General features: G+C 47.7%; 1 protein-coding gene across 1 annotated transcript in view; it reads left to right on the top strand.

Moving 5' to 3' along the window:
- The first annotated feature begins 213 nt into the window (after positions 1 to 213).
- DCHS2 (dachsous cadherin-related 2) overlaps positions 214 to 10,797 on the top strand; it is a 101,235-nt gene continuing 90,651 nt past the window's right edge. The window contains exon 1 of the mRNA XM_085058554.1: positions 214 to 2,462. Within this exon, the coding sequence (XP_084914680.1) occupies positions 642 to 2,462 (1,821 nt within the window). The 5' untranslated portion in view covers positions 214 to 641. The remainder of the gene's footprint in view (positions 2,463 to 10,797) is intronic.

The following is a 10,797-nucleotide window of genomic DNA, read 5'->3' as shown; positions in this document are numbered from 1 at the left end:
CTTGCTGAAGCTGATCGAAGTTTCTACTTAAAGCTTACTTCTGGTAAATGCTTTCCTGCTGTGCTGAGTTGCTATTTACTGACCTAGTGCAAGGATAACAAGCAAACCTTTTAATGGAAAAGGAGGACCAGAATATTAAGGCGAGACAAATCCTTGTTGAATTGTGCAAACTCGTTTATCCTCGCAGATTTCTGTTTCATTTAAATTCTCCTCCTTCACGAGCCATGCCTCTGCATCTAGAGGCAGCCCGTGCACTAGTCACACTTTGCCCCATCAGCAGAAAGCCAGCTGATTCCCCGAAGAACCAATTTCGGCGAAGACCTCTCCGAATTCTGAGCGGCGCTGCGCACCACCCCGACCCAGCGCGACACGTCCGTGAGTGGGGGACACCGCCGCCCCCCCGGGCGCTGGGTGGGTGGGCGGGCGGTGGCCCCCAGGGCTGCGGGGGGGTGGCGGGGCGGGGGCTGCGCGGGGCGGTGGCGGCGGGAGCCGCTCTCCCGCCCCCTCGCACACGCTCGTCCTTCACATCGCCGCCGGCGGCGTTCGGGAGTTGCTCCCGCGGCGGCGAGGCGGAGGCACCTGCCTGGCGGTGGCGAGTAGCAGGGCGCAGGCTGCCCGCGATGCCGGCTTAGCGGCCAGCCATGGCGCGGCGGCTGCGGGCCGGCAGGTGCCGGGGCGGGCAGGGCGGCGCTCCCCCGACGGGACGGGCGCTGGCGCTGCTGGTGCCGCTGTGGCTGTGCGCGGCGGGCGGCGGCGCGGCGCCGGTGTATAACCTCAGCCTGACGGTGGATGAGGGGCTGCCGGCCGAGACGCTGGTGGGCGACATACGCGCAGGGCTGCCGGCGGGCGCGGACCCGCCGGGGGGTTTCCTGCTGTCGGAGGGGAGCGGCGAGTCGGCGGTGCTGGCGGACTTCCACGTCCAGCCGGAGACGGGCATCATCCGCACGGCGCGGCGGCTGGACCGGGAGCGGCGGGCGCGCTACAGCTTCGCGGCGGCCACGCTGCGGGGCGAGGTGGTGCAGGTAGAGATCGCTGTCACCGACGTGAACGACCACCCGCCACGCTTCCCGAGGGACAGCCTGCAGCTCAACATCTCCGAGCTCAGCCCGCCCGGCACCGCCTTCCGCCTCCCGGCTGCCCGCGACCCCGACGCCGGCCGCTTCGGCACGCAGGGCTACGCGCTGCTGGAGGAGGGCGGCGCGGCGGGGGAGCCGCCGCTCTTCCAGCTGCGCTATGCGCGGCCGGAGCCGCTGGAGCTGGTGCTGCTGCGGCGGCTGGACCGCGAACGGGCCGAAGTCCACCGGCTGGTGGTGGAGGCGTGGGACGGCGGCAGCCCGCGGAGACGCGGCCGCCTGCGGGTGTCGGTGCGGGTGCTGGACGAGAACGACAACGCGCCCGCGTTCAGCCGCGGCGAGTACCGAGCGCGGCTGCGGGAGGACGCACCGCCGGGCACCGCCGTCTGCCGCCTGCGGGCCACCGACCCCGACCTGGGCGCGAACGGCGAGGTGCGGTACGCCATCAATCGCCGGCAGAGCGACCCCGACGGCTACTTCGCGGTGGAAGAGCGCAGCGGCGTCCTACGTCTCCGGCGCCCGCTGGACCGCGAGGCGCGGGCCCTGCACCGCCTGGTCGTGGAGGCGCGGGACGGCGGCGCCCAGCCCGAGGTCTCCAGCGTCCTCGTCTACGTGGCCGTGCTGGACGTGAACGACAACCGGCCCGCCATCCGTCTGCTCTACCTCACCGAGACCGGCGGCCCGCGGGTCTCCGAAGGGGCGCGGCCCGGCGACTACGTTGCCCGAGTCTCCGTCTCGGACGCCGACGAGGGCGGCGAGGCGGAGGGCGCGGAGGGCGGCGGCGGCATCGCGCTGGAGCTGCTGGGCGGCGACGGTGCCTTCGCACTGCGGGCGGCCGGGGCCGGCGTCTTCTTCCTCTGCGTGGCGGGGCCGCTGGACCGCGAGAGCCGCGACCTCTACGAGCTGCGGCTGGTGGCCACGGACGGCGGCGCGCCGCCGCTCTCCGCCGAGGAACCGCTGCTGCTGCGCGTCGCCGACCTCAACGACGAAGCGCCCGTCTTCCCGCAGCCCCACTACCGCGCCGCCGTCTCGGAGGCCGCCTCCCCCGGCACCGCCGTGCTCCGCCTCAGCGCCTCCGACGCCGACGAGCCGGGCTCGCCCAACGCCGAGGTGCGGTACGCGCTGGAGGGCGACGCGGCCGCGCTGGCCCTGCTGCGCATCGACGCGCGGAGCGGCGCCGTCACCACGCGCGCGCGCCTGGACCGGGAGCGGCAGGCGGCGCTGGAGCTGCGCGTGCTGGCGCGGGACGGCGGGGTCCCGCCGCGCGCCGCCGCGTGCCGCCTGAGCGTGCGCGTGGAGGACGCCAACGACAACGAGCCGCGCTTCGAGCGCGCGGTGTACCGCGCGAGCCTGCCCGAGCACGCCGCGCGCGGCCGCCGCCTCCTGCAGGTGAGCCCCGCGCGGAGCCCCGCGAGCGCTGCCAGACAGCGACACCTGTCGGGTGCCCGCGGGAACGGGGCCTTGGCGGGAAAGCCCAGCGGGCGGAGTGAGCGCAGAGTCAGGGCTGCAGGGGGAATCGAGTGCCAGCTCTGGGTCAACCTCAGAGGGAGTTTAACCGGTGTGGTACTGCTGAGGACTTGAGAGGGTCCTCGGAACAGAGCCGGTAGGAGCCATCCCCGAGGGCAGCGTGATCCAAACTGAGCCAGAGAGAAGGGCAGACAATGTAACACGCAGGGGCTTGAAATTAAAATGCACTTCAGGGTCTTTGTAATGGTTCCTGAGCTCCCTGCTAACGAAGTGAATCAGCTCACCTTGCCTTCGCAGAAACTATTAGATGAGTGCTAATAGAGAAAAATGTTCCACCCGTCCATAAAAACCCCTTTATGCTTTGCAAGTGAGGTTGAATGGAAGCTTTGGAGGGCCACGAATTGACAGAGAGCCGTTTTGCTTTTAGCTTGAAAAAACACTGCAGAATGTATACCTTTGAACTGAACAAAGCCTTTTCCATCAGAAGAAAATGCACAGCAGTTGGTCCTGGGTGAATGTAGACGTGTTTCTGAGTTTGTGCAGAATAGGGGGGAAACCAGTACTTAAAGGGAGACCTAGGGAGAGCTGCAGTGTGTTTCCTCAGTACATCTGATGAACAATCAATCTGTCTTTGTCTTCAGGTGGCCTACTTAATTAATTTTGGAGGGGTTTTTTTCTCAACTCAGGAGTCGATAATACTTGGGGTCTGACAATAGTGGAACAAAAGGCATTTTCTTCTCTGTCATTTTTTCTCTTTTTCTAATTGCACCTTGAGCTCAAAAAGTACACAGTTTGTACAGCCCTAGTACAAAGTAATCTAGAAAAACTTTGGGAATGTTGAGCTCATGGAGTTTTTCATTTAGTATCCCAAGCCAAAAAGAAAATCCCATCACTGCCCTTCCTTGTTCCTCCTTGTTCCGCTGCCCTTCCCTTGTTCACCATGGGCTGTTGGGGGGAAAAAAAAAGAGGACATCGGGCACCGGTGGCGCCAGGAAAGCCCAGGAAACAATTAATAACGTAATGTTAGACGCTCGCCGTCCCCGGGGAGGAGCGAGGGGCGGTGCGGCAGCCCCGGCCTCTTCGCTGGGCGTCCGTGGTGCTGAAAGGCAGCGGGGCGGGCGCCGTCGGGGAGCGCTTCCGCAGCCGGGCACCGCCCCGGGGCTCATGGATAGCGCTTGCTGGCTTTTGGTTTACGCGGATGGAAGCCTCCTGAAGGCTTCTGAGTGTTTTAATGAAAATAACCCGTGATTGTGGTTTTACTAGTATATTTTTTTCCTGTAGGTTTTGATGTATTAATAGTGCAGATTTTCTTGGGCCACAGGTGTTGTGCACTGTGATGTCATGTATGTGCATATCACACACGGTGCATTGAATTTTGGAAGTGTCACCATGCTGCCATAATCTTGCTTAGAGAGTAGAAATAAATAGTTACATCGTGCTGATGATCGAACCTAGGATACTAAACCCAAAGATGAATGAGAAGGAGGCATGAGAGACATGCATAGGAGGAATGGCAGATGAGCATCCTATGCACTGCCAGGAAAGGAAGCTGGTTCTACTTGCAGGTTAATCCAGGATAATCATAGTGATGTCCAAGTTTCATGCTACATTGTGTAGCAGGCTTAAACTTCAAAGACACCTACCTTTCAAAATTATCCTCATTTCCCCCATTTTACTTCTACTCAAAGACTGTGAGCAGGAAGGGCTATCATGAAGTGGGCAGCTTTGTTTATATTGCTCTAGGAGTTGCAGTGAGTGATAAGAATGTAGAAGATAGGTTTTGACTTGGCCAAGATGTTTTTCAGGGTCTGTGGTACGAGTCTTGGCTTCAGGTGGGCTCTTGAACTTCAGAGCTAGCATGTAAAGGAAGTAACCATGGACTCTATTACTGCTGCTGCTGGAGAACTGGAAGCAAACCAAGATACTGCAGGAGGCTACTCATGTCACATCTTCCTCTGATCCACAGCCTGGGAGGGGGTGATAAACATTTGCTTTATATTTGAATCACAGTCATGACTGTGGAAGTCTTCTAAACCCTCTAGTCTTCTCCCTCTGCAAGCAGAGGGGCTCTTGCAGTAGGGCATTAATGAAGTAGTCTTGTTCATCAGTGACTTTTGCTTGGGGACCAGCTGGTGACAAACCATTGCCTCATACATTGTGTGTCTAGAGCCTTCTGCCTTAGTGCTTTGCTGTTCCTCTGCCCAGCCACTAAACAACAGGACAGTTTGTTCCCTTATGTTCTTGACTGCATGTTGATAATGGGGGATTTCTTTCCTTCTGGGAAATCTTTAACTCCTCCTGTCATTATTCAGGTTATCTTCATTTCCCCCCTACTCTCCACAAATGTAGCCCATAAGTGGGCTAGTCTTATGAAATGGATCAACTTGCATATAAATCTGTGTATTACTGGTTTCTTCTCATCTGTGGGAATTCAATAATTAGAAGAATTAACTGCACACTTGAAAGCCATAGTATTCAGCTACTTCTGGAAATACCACTTTATTCCAAGGTTTTTCCTTGTGGACAAAAGGCTCTCCTGTGCATATTGACCAGTAAGTGATAATCTGCATCCTGAAAAACAAGTGGAACTTGTTTGCATCAGCTAATATAAGAAAGAAATGTGACAATGTTACGATTGCATCCCCAGGGTAGATAACAGAGGGGGAGATCAGAAATCTGAGCAGACAAATGGAAGAAAGTTTAAATGAAGAAAAGGGAAAGTCAGTGGGAAAGCAGAGGGTTATCAGACATTAGAAAGTAGAGCAGTGAAATATGTAAGTAGAATTTTGAAGTAATTAACAGCCTTTATCCCATTATTGCCCATTTTTTGATACTGAACTTCTGGTTTGTTACCAGTTGTTGTAGACCCATCTTTGTTAAAATTCAAGTGTTACTGGTGGCATGCTTAAAAAAAAAAAGTGCAAGGAGGCATAAGTGAAGACAATTTGAGATAAATTGTAGACAAAGGCAATTTGCAATAACTGAAAGGGAACCAGCAGAAGCACTCTTGGTGTGATGTGATGTTTACAGACATTTTAGTAATGCTTTGATTTTTGCAGATGTATCAACATCCTGGTTTGTTAATGTAAAGGTACTGCATGTTAATTCTGAGTTGTCACTAGCCTTAAGGATGATATCAGTTATCATGATGAACTTTCAGCACAACATGAATCTGTTTTCCTGAAGATCTTCAGCATAGCCTAGAAATGGAATAAGAAGGAGGAATGAGTGAGGACACATTGGCCTCTCTCCTGTTTTTCTTACTATAACTTCTCAAGGACCTATGTGATTACGAATGTCTATTGACTGTTGAGCGATGGTGGTGATTATGTCCTATTTATGCACACTTTGGTGTGAGCTTGGCAATTTTGGGTAGATTTAGCATCTTTTATAACTGCACCTCTATGGCCTAAGAGTAAGGGGTGTGACAAAGTGTCTCTTTTCTGAGCCATTCACTTATGCTATTAATGAAGGAACAAAGCTTTGCCATGGATCTACCTCAATAACAGAGATTTAATTCTGATTACAAATTTTATTTTCAAGATTTTTTTAGGTGATTGTAATGCTTCTCAATACTCATTGTTATGGTTCTCTTTAGTACAATATATTTCCAAATTACAGTACAGTATTGCCTCTAGCTGAAGTGACACTATTCTTTCTCTTTCTTTCTCTCTCTGTCTTTGAGCAGGCTAAAACTGTATATGAATTAGGAGAAATCAGCACATCATGTTGGCATCAGTTCGCCTTGTGTTTTTTACCTAGATGGGGTGGAAACACCGCATCCTGTTTCTTATCCTCCATGGACTCCTGCATAAAAGAGTATTTCCGTTATTGAGCTGTGCAAAGTTTATTGTTTTGTTGATGGTGACAGCTCTCAGTCCAACTCATATTTTGAACTTAATGAAGGTGTTTGTTTTGTGTAATACAGCACAGTACATTCTGTATACGTTTGAGGCTTGTAGGTTAAACTTGCTTCCACTGCCAGGGTATGCTGTAGCTTGTAGGGTATAAATGTGTGGCATAAATGTCATTCTCTTACACTGCACATGCATTCTTCTGAAAAGTCTAACAAGTTACATACCTATACTTGCATCTTGAAGAGAGCACTGTCATGACTTAGTCATGTCAGTAGCTTTTTAGTAAATTCATTTTCTTTTATGGTTTATTAGAAAAGTTATGTTTATTGGCTTTAGAGACATGTCTGAAAGAGCAGAGGAAGAGAAAAAACATATGTTATCTGGCAAATGATAGAGACCCATATGCATTCCAGTGTTATGACAACTTGCACTTTCCTGGTCCATTAAGGAGGTTGTTTCAACTCACTGGGCAGAGCACCTCTGTTCCTTTTATTTAAAAATAACAGACTTTCTGACTATGAGATTGTGGGAGGTTTGTAAATGCAATGACAGCAAAGACAGATTTTGTTTAAAGCTCTTAAAGCTAATCTAGGCATGCCAGGAATTATGGAATAATAAATCTGTGGGATTTTAGAAAATAGTATTTAAAGGTATAATATATGTAAGAAGGATGCATGGGTTTTCAGGATTTTTAAAGTATATTTGAGAGTAGTTGTTTGTGCTTGCTTGAAATACACATTGCCAAGAGCTACTTGCAGAATGAGAGAGTTCTAAAAAAGACATTATAACATGCATCTTCTCTCGTTTCCCTCTGCCTTCTACAAAATTGAAAGGGAAACTAAGAGGACAGAAAGGGATGGAGGACACATACCTGCTTTGAAGGATGGAGACTTAGAGACTATAATCTGTCATGGAGACACTAAGCAGGTAGCAGCAGAATTGGCTGCAGATTGCATTTTTCTTCCTTTTCTTTCTCTCAATGTTGAAGCAAGGAGCTAAAAGGACAGTTCTTTCCCTCCTGGTTTTGGTACTGGATCATTTAAACCACACTGCAATTGCTGAAAGCAGAAATGAAGTCAGCAAATGAGGTTCATGTATGTTCTAAAGAGTTATAAAATCTACCTCATCCCCGTTAGAGGTAGACCAGGAAGAAGCTAAAGATGTCATGCTGTATATTCCTCTGTTCATTTCTTGAGCTTTCCAGGTCTAATTTTCACTGCATTCAATTCAAAGTCAGCTGCAAAAAAAGACAGATTTTGTTTGTTGACTTGAAAAGCTGTCACTGTTGAGCCGCTAGCAGAGAAAAGGACTCCAGTTCTCAGTGTAGCAAGAAAAGCATTTATTATTTTGATTTCCATATATATATAGACTTTTCACAGGTCGCCCAGATTGGTCAGTCAGAAACCTCCCCCTAGGCCTGATTGGCCAGGCCTGAACTGTCCAAGTCTCGAGACACTGTTTGAAAAACATCCAAACTTTATCTTTGTTTATGAAACACAGCAGAATGTTCTCACGAGAAAGACCTGTGCTAGCCACAAAAAGCTACTGTATTTTAAAACTACTACAGTTGACAACAGAGAGACCAAACCCCAGACTAAACTACAGTAATAGCAAATAATCTAACCTGTAATTATAATGCAAAACTATTTATTTGTTCATCCAGTTTCTATTCTCATAGTCTGAGTCTGAAAGCAGTTAATGTATCATAATTTATCTGTTAGATGTGTGATTTTGTGGCAATTATTTCTTTCTAAATTCACAAGAAGTATCCCTTTGCACTCCAGAAGCTGTTCAGTAGATTCTCAGTATATTGTAATAGCTTTGTGGGTATAAAATCACTTTTCCTGTCTGTGCACAACATTTTGTGATCTACTGTTATGTAGCTTTAGAAGTGTGGGTGGGCTGGGCTCAAAAATAAATAAATTTTTCTTTGAATTAGTGTGGGAGTAGTAGGTGGCTATGCTGAGCTGATGCAGGAAGGAAGAAAAAAGTTTAAAAAACCAACCCCCAAAATAAATAATTTTAATAATTAAGTAACTTCAGGTGAATGGGAAGTCTACATGTGCTTTTGCTTAAGAATTCTCTTATTGCACCCTTCTAGCATTTTAAAAATAGAAAAACCAGTTCCATTTAATAATTAAAGTGTTTGTAAGAATGAGACTCTGTTCCTTGATGCAGTCCTTTCAATCCAGCATCCAACAACAAATGGGTGCTTTGTAGATGTAAGAAGCTCTGATCCTGAAAAATGAGCATTGGAAGCCTTTCACTTTGCTTCTCTTAGTTTGTGGTTGCTCTTAAATATGGCAAGTGTTAAATTTTCAGTGTCTAACACCTGCTAAAAACAGGTCTCCAAAGGTAATTCCCCCATCTGTGTAATAAATCTACAGCTGTTTGCTAACTTGATCCATGACTCAGGGAACGTGTGAAATGTTGAAACATCAAAAACATATTGACACATGGCTTTTATTTGAGAATTAAAAATTATGTTAAAGTTTAAGAACAAATACATTTTAAAAATTACTGTAGTAAATGACCTTTTTTCCCCAGTTCTCAGGAAAATCTTTTAACTGGTGTCAGCAAACTGGGTCTGCAAAGAGGGAAGTTTTGGAGGCTTGTGTGTGACTAAGTCCGAAATTCTCTGCATACTTCAGTCTATAGCTGTGATTAAAAAAGAACATATGTGATAAAGGTATTCTTGTTAGAGAAATTTGATATGTCCCTAGCTATGGAGTAGATTGGGAGAGGAGTAATGATATTAAATAATCTTAATCATAGACTTTATATTGCAGAGTGCTGTGTATTAAAATATTAGCTAATAGACTACTCAGAGCACCAGTGGCAAAAACAGAGTCCTTAAATACCTTTGGCTCCTAAATTTTTAGATTTTTATGCAGCATGATTAATAAAATTTTAGTTAAGTGTCCAGCAAGAGCTCATTCATAGCTACTGACCATTTGGAGTAATAGTTGTGAACTGCTTTTATAGATGGAAGTCATTCCAGTTCAGAAACAGAGGTGTTTTGCTGGTGCTCACTTTTATACAAAGAATTGGCATCAGCAGTTGTCTTACAGTACACTAGAGCAAATTATTAATAAGCTGTAAATGGCTGGGTCTGCCCATTTATCAAATATTAATGTCTGTTGATTGTCCTGATAGATTTTCATAAATTGCTGGGTCAGCAGAAGGCTTAGTCTTTCGTGGAAGGCATTAAAACATTGGGAAATAGATGAGTTAGGAATCTCTTAAATTCCATCTTACTATGCAAGCAGATTGACACACACTAGAATGAGCCTTTTTATTTTACTTCACAGCTCAGTTCATTCTTCAAAACAAATTTCTTGTTGCATAAAAAAATCGCAATGATTTCCAGAGTCTGCATTTTCCTTTTAAAGGGCATAGTTTGATTTAGAATCTGATAGGCTTCAGGGTCCATGTAGATAGCTTGGAGAAACTTACTCTGCACTGTGTTAAAGATAGGAGTTTGTCTGAGCAACCCCTGCTCCACAGTAAAGGTTGAACTGTAAATAATGTGAACACTGCTGTAGTGAGGAGTGGGGCTCTCTGTCCAACTGGCTGTTCAAATCCTGCTGCAGGTGTGAACAGCATGGAAGCAGAGAGATACCAGCTAAGAAAACATTTGGGGGAAAATATCACCCCGCTCATTTGGCACAGGTGTTATATGTAAGTCAGTGTATGTGTTGTATCAGACCAATATCCCATCTAGCCCCATATCCTTCTTCTCACAGAAGCTAAAAGTGTACACCCTGGATGAGTGTAAGGACAGGGCAAACATAGGTGAAATTTTCCTTCATGGATTCTTGGTGTTCAACCATTTTCAGCTTGAGAACATCCCAAGTAATGTAGTTTCTACACATTTTGTAACCCTGAATGGATTTTTTTTTCCTGTGAAAATTACCTAGCCCTCACCTCAGCTTTTCTGAGGTATCATCAGCCCTAATATGCTGTGGTGGTGGGTGTGTCAATCAGCTACTTATTCCAGGAGAAAGCATCCTTTTGATTTCAACCTGGAGACAAAGAGAATGGATGCTCCCAACTCCTCATTATTTCACACATCTGCTATATCACCTCTCCATCCCACTTCTTGTACTCATTCTTGTTAGCTGGGGAAAAAAAAAAAAAGAAAAAAAGAAGAAGGGGGAAAAAAAAAAAGTTTTGGCCAGCAAACACTCCTCTTTAACACCAAATGCTGAAATGTGCCACTGGTGAAAATATAAAATTAAGCCTTGTTTACAAAGGAAATGTAGCAGAAGAAAGTTCCCATTTTATAGAAATGATAGAAGATAGTGCCCTTCCTCTCTATTTATGAGAAAAGCTTACTAATCTGTGCAAAAAGGCACTTCTTTCAGGAGGGGTAATGGATTTTTAAAACGATACTTATA

The sequence above is a fragment of the Lichenostomus cassidix genome, chromosome 4 (genome assembly GCF_008360975.1).
Source record: "Lichenostomus cassidix isolate B80296 chromosome 4, HeHo_3.0, whole genome shotgun sequence".
NCBI lineage: Eukaryota > Metazoa > Chordata > Aves > Passeriformes > Meliphagidae > Lichenostomus > Lichenostomus cassidix.
The sequence above is the reverse complement of the archived record's forward strand: the minus strand, read 5'-3'. Positions and strand labels throughout refer to the sequence as shown.